The sequence below is a fragment of the Lissotriton vulgaris genome, chromosome 8 (assembly GCF_964263255.1).
Source record: "Lissotriton vulgaris chromosome 8, aLisVul1.2, whole genome shotgun sequence".
NCBI classification, from domain to species: Eukaryota; Metazoa; Chordata; class Amphibia; order Caudata; family Salamandridae; genus Lissotriton; species Lissotriton vulgaris.
Genome location: NC_141696.1, coordinates 1,257,004,810 through 1,257,026,557, shown reverse-complemented (window position 1 = coordinate 1,257,026,557; position 21,748 = coordinate 1,257,004,810). Strand labels below are relative to the sequence as shown.

At 45.1% G+C, this 21,748-nt stretch overlaps 1 protein-coding gene across 1 annotated transcript in view; it reads right to left on the bottom strand.

Annotated features, from left to right (window-relative positions):
- Positions 1 to 21,748, bottom strand: part of LNX2 (ligand of numb-protein X 2) — a 163,012-nt gene that overhangs the window by 120,577 nt on the left and 20,687 nt on the right. The window contains exon 3 of the mRNA XM_086933463.1: positions 13,873 to 14,072. Within this exon, the coding sequence (XP_086789589.1) occupies positions 13,873 to 14,072 (200 nt within the window). The remainder of the gene's footprint in view (positions 1 to 13,872; positions 14,073 to 21,748) is intronic.

The following is a 21,748-nucleotide window of genomic DNA, read 5'->3' as shown; positions in this document are numbered from 1 at the left end:
CCGGCACCGATGGGTTCTCTGCCATTTTTTATAAAACTTTTTGTAGGGAACTGGTCCCATTTTTAACCCGGCTCTTCAATTCCTTCCTTGCCACCGGGGCGGTCACCACTTCTATGTCTGACGCGGCCATCACGGTCATCCTCAAGCTCGGGAAGGACCCTGCCGAATGCAGCTCTTACAGGCCGATCTCGCTCCTGAATATAGATGCTAAGTTGTTTGCGGGAATATTAGCTGCACGCCTTAGCCCTCTAATGGACGGTGTGATTGATCCTGACCAGGCAGGCTTCATACCCACTCGGCAGGGTGGTGATAACTCTAAGAGGCTGCTCCATCTGTTAGACTTGGTGCATCGGTCAAAGGCGCAGGCTTTTCTCCTTTCCATCGATGCGGAGAAAGCCTTCGACCGGGTAGACTGGGGGTTCCTTTTTGAGGTGCTGAGAGCGTTTGGCTTAGGTGACAACTTCTTGCGCTGGGTCCAATGCCTCTATGCGACCCCCAAAGCGGTGGTACGAGTCAATGGTTGCAAATCGGCATCCTTCCCCATTGCCAGAGGGACGCGGCAGGGGTGCCCCCTCTCGCCGCTCCTCTTTGTGTATTATATGGAGCCATTTGCCCAGCGTATCAGGTCCCATCCCGATATCACCGGCCTCCGCTTCGGGGCGCATGAGCATAAAATAAGTTTATATGCAGACAATGTTATCTTGGAGCTGCAGGATCCCTACCCCTCCCTACGGCACTTGTCAGCAGAGATCCAGGTCTTCCACAAAGCGGCGGGGTTTAAGCTCAACTTCTCCAAATCTCAAATTCTGAATGTATCGGTCCCGCTTGTTGAGGTGGCAGATCTGCAGAGGGACTTGATTTTCAATGGACACAGTCCGACATTACGTATCTTGGTATTCGCCTAGCCCCGACCCTGCCTACAACGCTCTCCCTTAATTATGCTGGGTTGGCTGAGCAGGTCGCTAAGTCCTTATCGGATTGGTCCCGCCTGAATCTGGCTTGGTTTGGTAGACTAGCTGCCGTTAAGATGACAATCCTCCCTAGAATACTTTATATGTTTCAGATGTTGCCTCTGATGCCACCTAAGGGCATTTTGCAGAAACTCCAGGGGTTGCTCAATAAGTTCTTATAGAACAATAAACGCCCATGTGCTATATTCCCATTGGCTACGTCCCCGAAGGCGGCTGGAGGACTGGGCTTCCCGCAACTCGCGGCATACTTTCAGGCATCCTGCCTGTGATACGTAGTAGAATGGAATAGGCCCATGTCCAGTAAACATTGGCTTTTCATGGATCAAATGGTGGCAGGTTGCAATATCTCGAGAGAGCTCTGGTTGCCGCGTAGACATAAAGCATGGGGGTCGTACTCCTCCCCGGTAACCTCCCCGACGCTTCGGGCTTGGGACCAGCTGGCGCTTCGTAAGGGGTGGACTTCCTTCTCCTCACCTATGACGCCGATTGTGGACAATCCTGACTTTCTCCCAGGGCGTTCGTCGTCAGTCTTCCATCGATGGCGGGAAAAGGGCTGCAAGAGGGTGGGAATGCTCTTTGATTTAGACGGACTGATCCCGTTCTCTGTTTTGCGGTCGGAATACTTTCCGCTGGATTCGGAGGACGCTTTCTTCCACGCTCAAGTGGCACACTGGGTGACCAGCCCAGCTAATGTATCCTTTATGTCACAGCCTCTTACAGTCTTTGAGCGCTGGCTCGTTAGTAAAAATGATAACCGGAGCCTTATCTTGAAGCTGGATGCTTTGATTTTACGTTGCTCTCGGAAACAGCGCATGAAGGCGCAGGTGCGGTGGAAGGTAGAGCTAGGCGGCCCCTCTCGACTAAAGAATGGAAGCAAGTGTTTTATCGAGCGCATCACACAACATCCAACACGGCAGGGACCGAATCAGCATATAAAACAGCGACATACTGGTACTATACACCGGCGCGCGTCACACAGTGGGATAAAGCTAAATCAGGCCTCTGTTGGAGGGGGTGCGGGATGTCTGGGAATTTGACACACTTGCTGTGGCGCTGCCCGAAATTAGAACGCTACTGGACGACGGTGCTCGATGAGTTGGACAGTGCATTCAAGATAACATTGCCCCGACTTCCTGAACACACACTACTTAGGCTGCCTCATCCTAAATATTTCCCACTATGCTCGATTGTTGGCCGGCAACTGGCGCTGGCATTGCTGGCTGCGAGGCAGGGGCTGTTTGCGCGGTGGGGCTCGCAGGTGGTGCCTGACATAAGAGATTGGCTTCAGCGTTTGTGGCACACCCTTGCTATGGAACGTCTATCCCTGGGTATGGATGGAAGGGGATCGGAATAGGCTACCCTATAGTCGCCATTTTTGCAGCTTCTGTCCAAAGATCTTCGGGAAGTGACTTGCCCGAAATATCTGCAAATTCTTCAGTTTATATCTCTAGAGCCGGTCGGGGCCACGACGTGCAGTTGAGACTTTGGGAGCCACACCCCGAGGAAAGGGGGATCCTATGAGATGGTTGTTCCTGGACTTGTCTGGTGCGGAGTGGGGTGGGCTGGGATGGTTAGGGGGGGCGGGCGGGGGGGAGGTAGGGTGGAGAGGGGGGAAGGGGTAGTTGGTACTGTTTTTTCTGTTTTCTTTGGACTTTCACCATTTAAAAATTGCGGAAATGATGCTTCCGGTGGGGTGATTATGCAACCACAGATACGTGGGGCCGACCTCCGGGTTGTAGGCCCAGACGCTGTGTGCGATTCTTGTGGGAGTACGCCCTGCCGGCGAGTTGATGTAGGCAGCTGGGCTGTGTACTGTGATGCTTGGCCGCTTAATACAACGTTTGATTCTAAATAGAATCACCTGATGCAAATTAGCAAAGGTTAGATGCTTTTTGAAACTACTGTCATTGAAGTTGGAGGCACAAAGCTTACCAACCTCTAGACAATCATCTCTAATAACTACACAGTTCCACTTTCAGCACCTCATCAGGTATTTTGTTTATGTGGACAATACCTAGATATGGCTCTAGCTCAAATATGAATCAGAGTACAAAGAGATCCTGACAGAGATTTTACTTCTATGTCACATGGACGGATACCCCTTCCATGTGTCTGTCCTAACTCTTATAGGCTTAATCAAAACTAGTCCAAAGTTTGAGGTATTCCACAGCCAATATTTCCATCTTCACACTGTCAGTGCTACTTCCAAAAATGCATTCTGTTTGTCAGCTTTTGTGGGGACGAGGGAAGAGGGACCATCTAAGCTGAAAGTCCCTAACAAAATTACTTGCTCCAGTGGGGATCGTCTAACACCATCTACAAAGGCATCCCAAAAACATGCTCTCCTAGCTCCAAAGAGCGCAGACACACTGGCTGTTCTATCAGAGGATCAGTAAGTACCTTACCCCTAATTGCCCTCACAACCTTTTACATCCTGATACATCCCTCTTTTACCTTACCCCTATTTGCCCTCACAACCTTCTTCTACCTCTCTACTTCTCAGCCCCATCCTAACATGCCCCCTTCAATCACTCACACATCCCCCTTGACTATACTCTCTCCAAACATGGCCCTAACTCCTGGACCATCCTTTACCGCCCCCTCCCAATCTGTCTAAAAATGCTAAGAAAAACTTCAAACATAAACTACTCATTCGTAACCCTGAAACACTTATCATAAATAACTACCTCAGCCTCTCTTCCACCATAAAAACCAACTACATCTTCTATTCCAAATGCCCCTCCAAATGGAAAAGCACTTTCCTACGTCAGCTCCCAGTCACTCACTCAATCAAAATTCCCTATGGATCTAAATTATCCACTACTCCCTCCCCAATTTTTCCGGGTGAAATGGACATCTCCATCTTCAAAACGGGTAACATCCTCATACAAGGCGCCGAATCACACCTCTCCATCCTTGAGCACCACTTCAGCACCTTGTCTCTTCACCTATACAAAATGATCCCTATTCCTCCATATACCCAACCGATCAACACCCCCGCTCTCTCCCCTTCCCCCTACCCCTCTCTCTACCTCCCCTCTCTTCCCTCCTACCATAGTCCAAACACCTACTTCCTACTCCCCCACCCCTGTCATCTCTATAACCAATACCATCTCCCAATCACAGCCACCCATATATTCTCCCCCTCCAACGTTTCCTCCCTCTTCCTGACAACCCCTCTACACACCCCCACCTCCAACCACTCACATCCTCCAATAACCTGTCCCCCTCAACCCCTTATATAAAAAGACCTAACCCTTATTCTCCCTCCTTGACCCCCCACCCTGAATCCCTATCCCTCCACCCTGGCTCTCCCACCTCTGGCCCTACCCTCAACCTCACCTAATCCTCCATCTCTACCACTGAATTTCTCACCACTGTTAATTCCCCATGCAGTCCTACTTCAAACTCTTTGTGCCCTAATATTATCTCCATCCACATCACCTGAGTTTTCTAATCTCGTATCCTGCATCACGCTATCACCTATGCCTAAAAGCCTTATCCCAACTCATTCCACCACCATTGACCTCACAAACCCCACACGCAATTGCCCCCTGTCTACAACAAACACTATCCATTCCCTCTCACCCTCATCCTCCCCTTTTAAGATCTCCCTTTCCCCTATAACCCTGACCATACACAACATTAAACGTAATCTTTCCTTACTGATGAATGAACTCTCTCGACTTAGAGAAGATGTTAAATCCCTCAGCTCTGGAACCCGACTCACACGTGCAAACTCACCCCACCCTAACCGTAAAATCCCGCCAATATCAAGCGTCATCATTGGAATACTTCCCCCCTCTACAACCTGATGTCTAGACCTCGCCGCACCTCGAACCACCTCTCCCCATCAGACCTCTCCGACCTATGCAATTCTTACCATCCTAATCCCTTAGTCAACAACCCACCTCCCCTGTACTCCAACATCCCCGTCATTCTAGGTACCAACAGAATTCCCTCCTCTCCCGCCTCCCCAAGACCCCCTCCACATCTCACCACCATCTACTCCTGCCCTCCCCCCAAGACAACCACAAACCACCCGACTGCATGCTTGTTAACTGTTGATATGCCGTTCAACACGCCACTGAAATCTCCGAATCTAGCCTTAGCGAATCAATTGACATTGCGTTCCTCGCGTAAACCTGGCTCAATGACTGCGCAACGAGCATGCTTGATCTACTCTACCCCCCTGATACTCTATCCTCAGAAAAGACAGACCTGATAGAATAGGGAGGGGGCTGGCCATAATCTTCAAAAGCAAACTTCAGCTCTCCCTTGTTAACTACTCTGGCGATTCCACTGGAGCCCCGCTGGCAATCGCCGAAGTTGGTTCTGCTCACGACGAGGACAGCTGTTAAGATAGAGGGCAGGAAGGGATGGCTGCATTCCAGCCATATTAAAAAATATTTTGGACTTCCTTCGGACTTGGACACTAAGCCCTGCCCTCCTCCACAAACTGACACGAAACTCCCTCTGGTTGAGAAAACTGCTTCAGAAACTTACAGACAAAAGTTACGATCTAGCAAGTCAGACAGTTTAATTGTTTAAGTCCTCCCCTAGGTGAATCGGTTAAATTAGTTTCTGACATGTATCCCCTAGATCGAGATAGAGATGAGAAAAAGGCGTATTGCAAATCACTTCGTAGTCGCTGTATAGTGACACTACTTGTTATGTTTTTCCTATGTTTGCTGGTTATCATTGCTGGTATTCTACTACATATATGCTATCCTATATTCAAGCGTGCACAATCTACTTATAATGCTACTACTGAACATTCTTTTAGCGAATTACCGCCTCATGAATTATCATATAGGCTTGCGCTGCGCAACAACACTTTCATTAGTATGTTACATCACTCCCATCAGGTTACCAATGCTACAAACTGTTGGATATGTGGTCGACTCCCTCCTTACCAAGAAAACAAGGGTGTTTTGCCCCTTTTCCCGTACCCGTTCACACACAATGGCACATGTGGTGCATGGTTTAAAATGCTCAATTCCCTAGTTTCTACTGCTGCTATTTATGAAGGTAACTGGGTTTGGGGAAACCTGAACTTAGTCCTGCTTAAGGTATGCTTCCCTGACAAGGAGGGACTCCCCGTTGACACTGGAACTGATCTAGAAAACGAAGTATATGGGTTAGGAAATTACACAGTCACTTTCATGATTTTATCTGTCGAATCTGAAGCTGCTCCTGTTCTACCTGCTATGGCAGTATTGCCTGTTACTGGTGAACTATGTGTTCGCAAGAATGGTTCTGTACACGTAGGTCATAGTAAATGTACCACTGTAGTCGAATTTACTGATCATGGTAGATCCACGTTTAGGGCTATACGTCATTCCTATTTTGTTTGTGGTCATACTGCATATGTCCGTTTACCTTTAGACTGGGATGGCACCTGTTATATCGCATTCCTTCTGCCACCTGTTTTCCTGGCCCCTCCCGACTATCATAGAAATACCAATTTGGTAAAACATAGATACAAAAGAGATCTCCCGCTTGTCGATTATACTGAGACTACATGGGAACAATATACAGATTTCAATAAAGGTTTCTTCCCCTACCTAGGTACTGTTTCAAATAGTAAACTAATCCGTAGATTAACCAGAACCCTCGAAGCAGTGGTACTTGAAACCACTTCAGCTCTAGGTAACTTAACGGAGGAGCAGTCCGCCATGCGGGTTGTTGTTCTTCAAAATCGCCTTGTTATTGACGTCATCTTGGCAGATAGGGGTGGAGCTTGTAAGGTCATCGACTCCGAATGCATAACGTGAATCAGTATATATGTTGACTTTCTTATTTCTGGCTTGAATACATGCTTGTGTCAGAGCAATAAGCTCTGCGGCTTGGGCTGACAAAGTGTCAGCCCAAGCCGTATCTGTCGTGACAGCATAGGCTGCCACTAATTCACCTGTCTTTGTTCTCATACATGAACCATCCACATAAAGTGTCAGGTCTGGATCTGGTAACGGAACATCTGTCAAGTCTTGTCTGGGTTTTGTTGTGATAGTAATAACTTCAATGCAAGATTCTCTTATGTATCCACCCATTCTGTGACCTCATGATTGACAGATGTTCCGTTACCAGATCCAGACCTGACACTTTATGTGGATGGTTCATGTATGAGAACAAAGACAGGTGAATTAGTGGCAGCCTATGCTGTCACGACAGATACGGCTTGGGCTGACACTTTGTCAGCCCAAGCCGCAGAGCTTATTGCTCTGACACAAGCATGTATTCAAGCCAGAAATAAGAAAGTCAACATATATACTGATTCACGTTATGCATTCGGAGTCGATGACCTTACAAGCTCCACCCCTATCTGCCAAGATGACGTCAATAACAAGGCGATTTTGAAGAACAACAACCCGCATGGCGGACTGCTCCTCCGTTAAGTTACCTAGAGCTGAAGTGGTTTCAAGTACCACTGCTTCGAGGGTTCTGGTTAATCTACGGATTAGTTTACTATTTGAAACAGTACCTAGGTAGGGGAAGAAACCTTTATTGAAATCTGTATATTGTTCCCATGTAGTCTCAGTATAATCGACAAGCGGGAGATCTCTTTTGTATCTATGTTTTACCAAATTGGTATTTCTATGATAGTCGGGAGGGGCCAGGAAAACAGGTGGCAGAAGGAATGCGATATAACAGGTGCCATCCCAGTCTAAAGGTAAACGGACATATGCAGTATGACCACAAACAAAATAGGAATGACGTATAGCCCTAAACGTGGATCTACCATGATCAGTAAATTCGACTACAGTGGTACATTTACTATGCCGGGCCCTCTGCTCCTGCAGCTGGGAGGATGTTTACTTGAGCTACGAGACAGGAATGTGTTTTCGAGGAGTGGAGCAGATAATTCGAAGGTTGAATACGGTCTTGGCAGGCAGAGGTTAGGCTATGCGCCGGAGCCGCGCAAGGAGTAAGGTGGGGGCCACTGGTACAGAGGTAGCCTGGGCTGAGGCCCTCGGAGTCAGAAAGCAGGAGAGAACGCGAAGAAAAAGCTCAATGGCATAATCTGGGCCTACTTCGCCAGAGCTGAAAAACGTGTAAAGTGTACCACAAAAAGACGGTGGCACAGCATATATGGAAACTGAATGTTCAATCCGTTCATGGCGGATCTGAAAGAGGACAAGTTAGAGATGGACGCAAATGTATTTGCGTCTTCATAGCTGGCACAGGAGGGAAATAACATGCACTGCAAGCTAGTACATGGAGACGGTGGGGTACTCGCTGGGGAACACTACTCGATCAAAAATTATATTTCCTCACCACCTTTGAGTACCTTGAAGCTGAACTTAAAGTTCACAATACCCACCCTATTCGTTTACATACTATCTACCACCCTCCTGGTGATCCTCACCCCTTTATTGACAAACTTTCTGACTTGATGACACAAGCCTCAATAACCAACTCAAAAATCTCTTCCTTGAAGACCTCAACCTCCACTTGAATGACACCAATGATCCCACTACCACCCTCTTCACCAACCTTCTCGAGATCAATGACCTCAAACAAATATGTCAGTCCCCCATCCACACCAAAGGAGCCAACCTGGACGCCATCATTACCAACAATGACTTGTCCTTTCTGACCAACATCATCCCCATTGACTGGTCCGACCACCACCTCAAATTGTTCACCATTGCTATCACGCCCCTTCCCTGCCCTCCCCACCAAACAAATGAAACCCATGAAATGGACCAGAAATCTAAAATGTATCCCTCCTGATGAGCTTGGGTCCAAACTCCAAGCTCAGCTGCTCCTCACTCCTCCCTCACATAACGCAAATGAGCTTACTGAGCACTTTAATAAAGCCGTCAGGAATGTCCTAGACCAATTAGTCCCTCCTAAACTTAAAACTCTAAGAAACATCCATTCCAAATCATGGTTTAACCTAGAACTTAACAACGAAAGACACTCATTAAGACTGATGGAAAGAACCTAGAGACAACATCCCTCCCACTCAAACCTGACACTCAGATCAGCTGGATCTCCATACAAAAAACAAATTTTTAACTACAGGGCTTCCTTCTTCCGCACACAACTCGATCGGACCAAAAACAGACCTAGATAACTGTTCAACATTATCCATCACCAAACCTCCTCAGCTCCGCCTAACCCGACAGCCTGTACTGCTAGATGTGAAGAAATTGCCCTTTTCTTCTCTGAAAAAATTGCCAAAATAGATCAATCCTTCCAAGCAACGCTGATCCCAACCAACCCGCTAGTTACTCCTGACATCACCTCTAAACCGCACTCCACACTCCTGACATCCCCGGATGCCCCCTCACACTCTCCCGCTTCCTCACTTCACCCTAACCCCTCCTCACACATTCCGTCTCCTATTACCACCCTAAACTACCCCTCACACTCTTCCACCACTACTCCTCTCATACCCTTGGAACCAAAACTCACGACCAAAAAACAATGCCTCCTGGCAAATTTTCCTCCATGTGACTGAGTGTGAAATCCACAGCATCATTGCTAAACTAAAACCATCCTCCCATGCCAAAGACCCCCTACCTTCTAACCTTGTCCAAGACCTAAAGCACATCATTGTCCCATCCAGGACCACAATCATCAACACATCCCTTGCTACTGGAAGTGTTCCAAGCTCCCTTCAACTGGGTCAAATCTCCCCCATTATTAAAAACACTAATGCTGATCCTAATCACTTAAACGATCTCCGCCCCATCACTAACCTCCCCCTTCTTTATAAAGCCTTCGAAAAATGTGTCCTGCTCCAATTAGACAAACACATCGAAAAAGTCAACCTTCCTGACCCCTTACAATCAGGCTTCAGAAAAGGCTGCAGCACTGAAACTGCCATACTAAACATTGTTGACGACATCCACCACTCCCTTGATAATGGTGAGACATGTCTACTTATCCTCCTAGATCTCTCCGCAGTTTTTGACACTGTTAACCACTTTGCCCTACTTAATGTTCTCAAAGATAGTTTCGGCCTCAATGGTACTACCAACAAATGGTTTGTCTCCTATCTTCAACATCGAACCCAGCAAATTAAAATTCAAGACTGTCTATCTAACCCACTCCGGTCACCCTAGGAGTCCCCCAGGGATCTATTCTCTCACCCTCTCTCTTTAACCTCTTTATGGAACCCCTCACCCTCATTCTTAACAAGCTGGTATCAAGTACCGCCTTTATGCCGACGACACCCAACTCTACTATAAGATCAAAACCCACGCCAACATCATTCACCTTAATAACACCCTCACTAAAATCCAATCCTGGTTCCACCTTAATCGTCCCAAACTCAACCCCAAAAAACTGAAATCCTTCTCTTCTCCCCTAAAAACAAACCTCTCCCCATTGAAACAAGAATCTCAGACCTCAATGCCCTGAACTGCTCTCTCTCCTTGTCCAACTCAGTAAAATCTCTTGGTATCTCCATCGATAACAGTCTCAACCTCAATGTCCACATCAAAAATTTGGCTAAAGGAGCCCCCCCTCACTCTCCGTCATCTCAAGAAAACCAAACCCTTCCTCTCAACTGAAGATTTTAAATTAGTAGTTCAATCAATGGTCCTTTTGCGAATTGATTACGTCAATGCCATCCTCACCGGAATCCCTAAGGTCCACCTAGCTCCACTCAAATCTGTACTCAATCTTGCAGCCAGGCTCATCACCGACTGTAAACGGTTCAACCACATTTCCCCAGCCCTCAAAACTCTTAAATGGCTCCCCATCGAAGGCAGATCCGCCTACAAAACCGCATGCATCACACACAAAGTCCTCCACCAAAATGCTCTCTCATTACTCGCCAATGCACTCTGCAAAGCGGGCAGCACACGACCTCTGAGAAGCACTAACGCTCTCCTCCTTGTCCCACCCCTGCTAAAAATGAAGCCCACACAATCCCGCTCCTTCTCCGGAAATGCCCCCTACATCTGGAACGCCTTCCGCAAAGACCTATTATGCAACCCTTCCTACTACAGCTTTAAAAAAGGCCTCAAAATGCACCTCCTCAACAAATATTGGGGGTCTTTACCTGCGCTTTAAACTCGATCTGCCATATCTTATAGGTTTTTAACTCATTACTCTGTCTATCTGTTTACATGATATGTATAATCTCAAGCCGTTCTTTCCTCTGTTTTACCTGCAGTTATTCTACGACGTTGTAATTTTATTTTACTGTTACTAGCTCTGTCTTGTAAAGCGCTCTGATGTTTTGTTATTCCATCATGCTGTAATTTGGTTCTGACTGTGACTAGCTCTATCATGTAAAGCGCTCTGATACCTCTGGGTCCAGCCAGCACTTTATAAAACCTCTAAAATAAATAAATAAGTAATCCCAGTGCTATAAAACATCCTCATCCTCTTTCTCCATAGGTTAGTTGCCATATGTCTTTACTGGCTGATATTATGAAAACTGATGAGATCCAATGTGGGGGAACAAAGTAGTGAAACTCACTTTGGACCTGATTCACGAAGGTAAACTTACACTTTTGTGAAAATTTACTGTTTTTTGGTATTCACAAACTGCAAGTTTAATTTTATTAATAGTAACTTTACGACTGCCAAGACTCCGCACATTAAAAAAAAATAGGCCTGTCCTATAAAAAATGTAAGGTTACCTTTGTGAATCAGGCTCTGTGTCTATTCATCACAGTCAGTGCTAATTTCATTGGTTTTTTAGGCTTGCACAGAAAGGGAGATGAAGCAGAGGAGCCATCTGCTACTTAGCAACTACACCCACTTGCTGCGGCTAGTAATAGCATACCATACTGCAAGGGGCAGCTGCAGTACTTTTCTCATTTTGGACAGAAAACTTCTAGGAGCTTGCTTCTGGTCCCGCATTTCAAAGATTGGAAAAGCAAGCTATACATGATATCTGCAAACAAATATTCAAAAAGACCATTCTACCAACCTCCTAATGTGGTCACAATACAAAAAGTCAGTGCTGAATTTCAATGTTAAATATAAATTCAAAAATGTAAAAGTGATTGTACTATAGAGATGAAATTAACAATTATCATACATGTTCATTGAGTTCAAAGGAAGACAAATTAAACTTTAAATAAAGAAGGCAGATTATTATTGACAGGAAGAGTTGCTACTAAATTCTTCAGAATAAATGAGCAAAAGTTCTAACCTGACTACTGCAAAAAGGGAACGTATTTTGCCAAGTATGCTCTATTAATATATTTGTGGCACCTTACCACACTAAGGGCCTGATTCACAAAGGTAAACGTACACTTTTGTGTAAGTTTGCTATAATTTTGCTATTTACAAACTACGAGTTAAAAGTAAGATACGTCCTGTCTTTTTATGTGCGGAGTTTTCCACTCCGACTGAGGAGTCTCCACAGTCATAAACTTACTATTAACTGTTAGTTTGTGATTAGCAAAAAAGTTGGTCAACTTAAACAATAGTGTAAGTTTTCCTTTGTGAATGAGGTCGCCAGGCTCTGGACTGTAGGAAGTAAATGGAAATAGCACCACAACATCGAAATGTAGACACTTAAAACTGCACAAATTAATGTTAAACCGTTGTTTTGTAGGCTCAGAATAATGCAATGGAATTAATGCTTGCGTTTTTGGCCATAATCTCGGATATGGCCAACCATGTAAACTGGCTGGTAAAGGGTGGTTTAGGCCCGTCGTCTATTGAACAGTGGTGGCTCCTCTACAATGGGGGAGGAGAGTCGCCCTACTGCTTTTGAGCAGTGTAAAGTAAAGGAAATATAAAATTATAATAACTTTGAGTTATTCTCATTTTATGTTTCCTTTGTGGATGAGCGGGGCTGCTCTTCTCTCGAAGCAGGGCAGGGGAGGAATAGTTTGCACACTCTTAAGTAAGCAATGACTGTTTGGTCAGCCATATTGGGCCACCCAAATCAGTCATGTACACTTTCTCCATTCTCCATGCAGGCTGCATTACAGCCTGCGTGGAGAACATGACCAGAATCCCTATTCCCTGGTTGAGCGTCAAACCAGGACGTTCAAAATCAAACACAACACTGCATTGCAGTATTGTGATTGGTCAGTGGAGCCTGGGTGCTTACCAATCACAACGCTGCAGCGTTTTGATTTGTCAGGGGAGCCTGGCTGTTGCTCCTGGCTTTCTTTTCCTTGAGTACAAACAGGAGGAGAGCAGGAGCAAGGAGCAGAGACGCTGCACCCGGTAGTTAGGTAAGAGTATATATATATATTTTTTCTTCATTGCGCAACCCTGCGCCCACCCGCATTGTTGTCATTACAGCCCCCCATGTGCCCACCCTGCCACCCGCGAGTCATGCCGGCCGCCACTGCTATTGAATGCATGCTATCCAAGCTTAAACTCTATCTGGGAGAACAATTTGTTTTAATGAATATGGTTTGCGGGAAAATTAATTGGATTTTAAACGATCATGTTGTCAGTACCTCTTTCCCATATTGAATTCACCCCAAAATGACATACGAGGGTGAATTATAATAGGCAGTCCAGAAGAATGATAATATTCAATGCAGAAAGTGACCCACAATTTAGATTGCAGAACTCATGTGCTACAGCTAACATACACCGTACAACAGCCGGTTATACAATCCGGGTTGATTTTTAGAAAATAATTTATGAGTACAGAAGTGGTACTAGAGGGCTACTCTTTTGCATGCTCTACAATTTTCTTGTGAATCAGCCCAATACGCTGAACTCCACATTAGTGAAAGTGCCAAAAGGGCACAGTTGTTTCTACTTGTACTAACTGTATCTAAGTATACCCTGAATATTCTCAATTTATTCCCATTTTAGATGTTTTGTGACCAGTTCACGTAAGAGTACATAAAGTGTACTCCAAAGAGCCTTTATTAGTAAACACTATTACATATACTGGATGAGCACATACAGGCTGGAGTAAGTTGTTGGGCAATGACTGATAGCGAATCCATACCTGAAGTATCTGATCCCCAGCTAGGAGTCTGCCATCCCGTGCGATAACCCCATCTCGATAGACTTCTTGAATGACGATGTTGATCAAGGGTGTTTCGTTGCCGCCCACAATGCTAATTCCCAAATCTCGATGAGATGCCGCACGTGGAATTTCTACAGTAGTAATCTCTCCTTCAGGAAGGCTGGCAGGCTGTTGTGAGGCTGTAAGTTTGAGACAATGTCAAAAGAGTATGTAGACACTATCTAAAGCAAATAAAAGACACATTGATTGGACTGTGTTTGGAGCATTCAGTTCAACAAAGTTGTAATAAAAAGAGCATCACCCTGGCAAGATCTTTACCTCTTCCTCCCATGTTTTTTTTCGTCGGCGAGATTCATGCACTCAGGATAAGGGGATCCAAAATTACACCTACCATTGAACAGTCTAAACTTGTGCATTTTGTACTTAATATTCATGTGATATATTGCAATGTACTTGTTAAGCAAGTGGAATGCTGACCTCAAATTAAACTACAAAGCAATAGCATTAGACACAAACTAGAACATGAATGAGTAAGAAAATATCAATTATTTAGAGAAGTATGAGATTTAGTGCGCATGTAACTAACTAAATAGTGAATGTGTGTGTTTGAGGAGTGGAGCAGATAAAGAATGTTGTTTTATTATACATAAAGTGAGAGAAATTACCTTCTGCCACACGGTACAATTCCCCATCTTTGTTGAGATCCCCTTGCCAATGTAAAAAGCATGCAAGGCGTACTATTCAGAGGATAAGCTTGATTACTAAGGGCCTAATGACGAGTTATGCGGACCACAGGACCGCCAAACCTGTGGTGGTGGTCCTTGGACCATCAATCTGGTGGTCAACCTGCAGTATTACAACTACGGTGGTGGGACAACCACATGACTGCTGCAACTGCCGGGGATCTCTGATTCCATGGAGCTGGGGCAGCGGTTGAGGTTGTGATATGCTGGCGTTGTTGCTGTGGCACCGCTAAGCATATTACGAGTTTCCTCACTGTGACCCTTTTCATGGCGGTGAGCCCACCATGAAAAGCGTGGCAGTGAGGAAACTAAGTGCCTCTGTGAACAGGGATGCATGAACGGAGGCCCATGTTGTGCCACCCTCTATATATGCACCACCTGTACCTGCACAGACAAAATGCACAAGATTGTATATTTCTGTTTGTGCAGGAATGGGCTGCAGCGCTCCTACACTGCCGGACTGCCACCATAGGGACGCCCACCAGGATTACAACTCGCAATCCGGTGGGAAGACTGACTATGGGTTCGACTGGCTTGGAGCGGGGCACTGGTGTGGCTGCCCGCTTTAAGACCGTCAACCTTGTAATCATTCCCTAAGTCCTGGAGGAAGTAAGGTACAATATTGCATGCAACAAATTCAACATAGTTTCCTCATTCTACAGACCCTAAAAAAGTAATACCTACTGCTTACGACATCATAAGTGGACCCTTTTGACAACAAAACATTGCAGGCAGCACCACACATTTGCTGCAAAGCACAAAACAATTTATTATCAAATGGTGAATGGAAGCTTCAAGGTGCTACAAAAAGTCAACTCTTTTACCAACTTCACAGCATCGCTTTGGGATGAATGTACATAGAAAAGACTTCTCACCCATATTCTCTCCTGACAGGAATGTGCCTCTTTACTTTTTATTGTTTGGTTATGCATTAGTGATGGATGATCCAACTTTAAATCCTAATCAGACTGTAAAGCAACAGAGTATCACCTTAGTATTCACTGAAGTGAGGGCTATGGCAGCCAGAGCAGACTCCGTTACGATGGCAATCAGAACTTCCACTGCGGATCATGTAAAAAATCCAAGGCAAGATATTGCTACTAAAGTTCTGAGCCTTCGGCGACTATCCCGTCAGCTAGCAAAACAGAGCTATTAGGCACCAAACAATTCACATTGAAGAATATGCACAAGCTAGCATCATGCACAATATCACTGACATACCCTCAACGAGTCCAAAGGGGTCCAGTACTATATTCAATCCGTCTCTTAAACCTGCAATTTCTGTTTCAGACCCCAATATGCTTACAGGAAGCTTCTCTACACACCCCAGCAATCGGGCCGCTTCAACTTTGGGCTTAGTATGAGCAGCCTCTAATTGGCCTGGTCCTCCCTTGGAACACAGACTAACACATCCCACTTCCCCAATTCTGGCAAACAATACACTTTCAAACTTTCGCGATAGCACAAGGCAAACACAAGCACCTACAGCCTACACACTATTCCACCCAGAATACAATTCGAAAGGCACGTTTGATATCCTATATCTGGGAAACATTCTGAAGTTAATTCAAGCAATAGGCTTGATGGAAGAAGTCACATCACACAAGATTGTTTCTGTTGAGTTTATCGACCCAGTGCACGGCCAGACCAAACCAATCAACCAAGGTCACCTGACGATCTAGAGATAGCCTCCAACGGTATACAACGTTTAGCACGCATTTGTTACAACGCACTACCATTACAACGCAGGCATTACCATGCATACCATTACAACGCATTGCGCTGGGGGGCGCTCTAGGATAGGGAATAAGTTTAATTTTATATCCAACACCTTCCCTAGTGTCCACGGGGACTGGAGTTGGAATATAAAATTATACTTACCACTATCCAGCACCTCAAAGCGCTATGCGTTGTAACGGTATTCGTTGTAAATACCGCGTTGTAAAGGTATGCGTGGTAATAGTATGCGTGCTAACGTCATACATCCCCTCCAACATCATTAGATACAGTGCCATTTTCAAGCAGTGGGGTATTTCCATCACTCCCAGCAAGGAATCAGGCTCTCCACACATACTTGACAGTTTGCCAAATGTGGTGGGTCCAAGATTGGTTTACTCATTCCTCAAAGGCGCCCTAAGTAAAACCCCGGTTTCTAGCTCACCCTAAAGGGTGACCACGAAATTCAACCCATGGGTCCTGTATAAGCAGACAACTAGGCATAGCTGTCTGGGACCTTAAACTCAACGCGATTGCTCAGGTGACAAAGTAACAGCCACAATGCCCATTTGGAAAGCCCACTCAAGATATGCTCCTGGAACGTCAACGGTCTGGCACATAAACTGAGTGATAAGGGTACGGTATCTTACTTACACTCCTTCAAGAACATCCTGCTGCAAGAGACAGGGCTTCAGACGGCATACCAGCTTCAAGGGTATATAAACAATTATATTCCTGCAACCAAACAAAGGAACTTTGGCAGCAACAGTGGAGGTCTTGTAATCTACGTATCGCCAATAGCGCGATTCGCTCTTGGGAACAAGCGAGCTACACGTCAGGGCTTTAAGTAGTCGGCACTTCACTCAGAACTGCCAGTAAAGGAGCCTAATTCTGATAAATGTCTACATTCAACCAAATTTGGGCTCAAGGTCAGCGATTACCAAGGAACTGACTACCATAGTGCTAAACCACGGATAACAAAATCCCAGCACAGATATCTTAATTTCAGGCCTCTTTAACATGTGGCTAATGACTGATCTTCCTGCTATCGAGATAACACAGCTACAAGAAAGCGACTAAGCAATACCTCCTCAGGACCGCCCCGGGTGGGCCAAAGATGACCTAAGAGGACGTGACCTTCAATGAAACTTGGAACTTCTCGAGGAAAGAAGGGCTGTGCTACGTAGGGGCTAATTAGCTAAAGACATAAGATCCTGCATAGGAGTGGTCCTGACCTGTTTCGATCCCTCGAACACCTCCCTGCACTGCGCTTTGGTCAGATTCCTTGACTGCGTTTCCAAGAAAATAGAGGCGATGACACGTGAATGCGACAGGCAGACAGATATTTTGACCACTACTGGGCCCTCGCCATCGAACCCTCCCCCTCACCAGTAGCGGTCGGTGGTCGGGTTAGCTGCCGGGCGCTGATGTGAGGAGGGGGAGGGGCAGGGTGGGGGGTAGTAATCTATGGATTACGGAGGATTACAGGTAAGTAAACATATAAATAAATAAAACAAATTTCGTTGTGTGCACTGCATCGCATTTGGGGATGCAGTGCGCGCAACAAAATTCGTTTTATTTATTTATATGTTTAACTACCTGTAATCCTATGTAATCCTTAGATTATTACCCCCCAACCTGCCCTCCCCCTCCCCACGTCACCACCTGCCAGCTAATCCCACCACCGACCGCTACTGCCCCTCACTGACACCGCCACCTTTCGCCTTATTGATTAACAGATATGTTTTAGTCCACTGAAACAAGTTCAGCATATCCGGAGTAAATTTGTTTGCACAGATTCTCCATTTAATTATAACCCCCTCCTCCTTCACAATAATGATGCTAAATCCAGCGGGTTTGAGGATTATCATATAAAGAAAAGGCACTGTGTTGTAGGATCAATTATATAGTGGTTTATTTGTTCTGTTATTCAATTAGCGATGAGGAAGCCACATGAATGCATCAACGTTTGGAGTGGAGACGGCCTCTTCTCAGGCTCTTATAACTCGGGCTTTTGGACTCACTGCACTTTCAGCGGCTTTAAACTGTTTTATCTAAAATAGCTGTTGCAGGAGAAGGCGCACACATATTTAAAATTGTCTGTAGCAACAAAGTCAAGACAGCATGAGGCAGAACTAGGAAAGGCTATTCTCTTCATCTTCACTGTTGTATTTCTAGTGTATATTTCGCTTTTTCACAACTCCTTCTCTGCAGTTAAAGTGTGAGTTCAAGCTTGATGACTCCATAACACATACCTCCCACGCTAGTCTTTGACGTTCCTCACACACCTCATCTCTCAGTTCCATTGCACTCAGATGCAACGACAGATAGAAAGTAGTCCTAGCCGAGTCAAGGAGGTCAGATGGGTTTGGTAATGGCAAGGAATCTAATGGGCAAAGAGTAATGGAGAAACCACTGGATGAACAATGTTTCTTATTTGAAGTACAACCCTCGTCTGTTGCTAACTCTTGGGGCACACATACCAAAAGCTAGTATGTGGGGTGCCAAGAAGGCTTTTGAATATATAGCTTGCTAGTAGGGAAGGGTTTTATGTCTCTCTACTCTACTTTTAAATTTAGGCACAGATGTTTTATATTGCTTCTGATTATCCCCAGACATGTTTTACAAATAAGGGATGAGAGAGGCAAAGTCGTTTGCTATGGATCATAAACAGTGGTCATGCTGGGAGCTAGGATTAGAACCTAGATATTCAGGTGGCACATCTCCAACTTAACTATGAAATCATATACCCTCCCAATTTTCAATTAAAAATACTGCATCTGCTTTTCTAGAAGGGTCCAGTAAATCATTCTAGAAATCAAGCTATGTGACATAATAAATACCACACAGAAGCTCCTCAAGATGGGGTTAGAACACATTTATCTTAAAAACTGGAAGCACTGCTCCCTTAAAATAGGCAGAGGACTATAGACCAGGTGAGGAACTATCATGCAGGTGTAGTATATTTAAAACTTCCTCTTATCAGGATTGCTATACATTTGTAACCACTTGAGCTGTGTCTATAAGACTCACTAAAGAATACAAAGAAACAGAAAAAACCTACAATGCCCATAAGCAAAAGGAATTGAGACATATAAAGAAGCAGTTAAAAAAGGATATGACCCTATGATAAATACTGGTAAGCCTTGAGTGGTCCCACTCAGGTAAAGAAACTCTCCTTACTCCAGTGGGAGCGCCCTTGAGCAAGGACATAAACATCTGCACAAAAAGAGGATATTGGGGCAGACATGCCACTTAGAGCAGAAGGCATAACTGTTCAAACAATATGACTTGATATTTTGATTACACAAGATTCTCTACTAAGATACTTTTGGAAGAGGAAAATAATTTTACTAGCCAACTGAGAACATTCATTGAACAAAACATAACGCTAGTAACACCTCACAATAAGTTCAATACCTACACTGGGGAATGCTCACTAAGAGTTGGATTCTAAAGGCACTGGATAAAGGCTTTATAAGGACAAAGTACAAAAGCACAAACTGGCTTGTACTGGTGATTTGGTGCACAGCGATTAAGATTTGTGGTTGTTTTTGGTTTTCTCTTTTTCACTGTCAGTTGAGAATTGAAAGAGGTTTTAAAATTAAGGGCGACACATGTTCATACCTCTGAATTTAGTAATAAGAAGGGTAGTGTAGCGGAAGAATTTGATGTAATATATTCTACGAGCTGTAACAGAAAGACGTAGGCCGCCAAACGAGACAGGGTTTTTGTGTACTGATATTTATAGAAAGGAGAACCAGAAAGGCCAGCAACTAATAACCACCTCTGGAAGTGAACCATCATTTTACATAACAGAGAACACAAGAGTATGAATGAGAGTATCACTGTGAAGGCAAACAGGAAAAACATTCTTCTCTTCATTACTAGACAATACTATTGATAATATTAATTTCACTGATATTGATAGAAATAAGTTGAACTGTCTAAGAATCTATGTTGAACAGTCTAAATAGCAAATAAAAGAAATTAATCTTTTTTATCATAAGTAGATCATGATATCATGGCTGATTGATGGAAATGGCCAGCTTTTGTGTTCCTTTCCCCAGATTGTTTGTCTTCTGTAGCTGGACCTGGTGTTGTTGGCCATAGGCCTCTTCTCCCTTCACTCTTGTTAACCAGTGGTAATGCGCTTATACTCTCCCTTTTAAATATGATAAAATGTATATATCCCTCACATATCGCCCGCAATTCCAAAAGGTTGATGTGAAGCAACCTTTCTTCTGGAGACAAAAGACCTTTGATCTCCAGATCCAGTAGATGAGCACCCCACCCTACAGTGGATGCATCCATTATCACTGTGGCCACCGATGGAGGGAGATGGAAGGGCTTTCCCTGAGTCAGATTGCCCTCCACGCTCCACCAAGACATATCCGCTGCTGCTTCTCTGGATATCCTCACAGACTCCCTGAGATCTCCTTTGTGCTGATACCACTGCCTGCGGAGGCACCACTGGAGCGCCCTCATGTGCCAGCGTGCATGGGTGACCATCAGGATGCAGGAAGCAGACCGAGCAGACGAAGCACCTTCAGGACTGGAACGACCGCTTCATTGTAAAACAAGGGAATAATTTCCTGAATATCAAGATTCCTTTGAGGAGGAGGGAATGCTCGACAGACAGTTTTGTCCAGTACCGCCCCTATAAACAGGTTGCGCTGTGAGGGCACCAGGTGAGACTTGGGTATGTTTATCGAAAAACCCAATTTGTACAACAGCTGGGTTGTCACCAGCAGATGATGACACACCTTCTCTGGCGGCTCTGCTTTGATCAGCCAGTCGTCCAGATAGGGGAAAACTGGAATCCCCGAACTTCTGAGATGGGCTGCCATCACTGCCATCACCTTGGTGAATACTCGAGGTGCAGTAGTAATTCCAAACGGGAGGACCGCAAACTGATAATGTTGTAACCCTACCGTGAAACGGAGATACTTCCTGTGCGACTTCAGGATCGTGATATGAAAATAAACGTCCTGCAAGTCGATCAACACCATCCTGTCCTCACAGCAGCGCTTGAAGAACCTGCGCCAGGGTGAGCATCTTGAACTTTTCTTGCTCCAGAAAAAGATTCAAGACCCTGGGAGCCAGGAGTGGACGTAACCTGCCATCCTTCTTGAGTATCAGGAAATACCGGGAGTAGCATCCCTAACCCTTTTCCTGCTCTGGAACCACCTTGATCGCACCTTTTTTTAGTAAGGTTAGAACTTCCTCCTGCAGGAGAAAAAGATGGTCCTCCGAGCAAGCTCCTTGGCAAGGAGGGTAATCTGGAGGGAATTCCCGAAAGGGAAGAGCATATCCATTTTCTACAAGATTGAGAACACAACGGTCTGTAGTGACCAATTCCCAATCTTGTAGAAAATGAGTAAGCCGACCCCCCA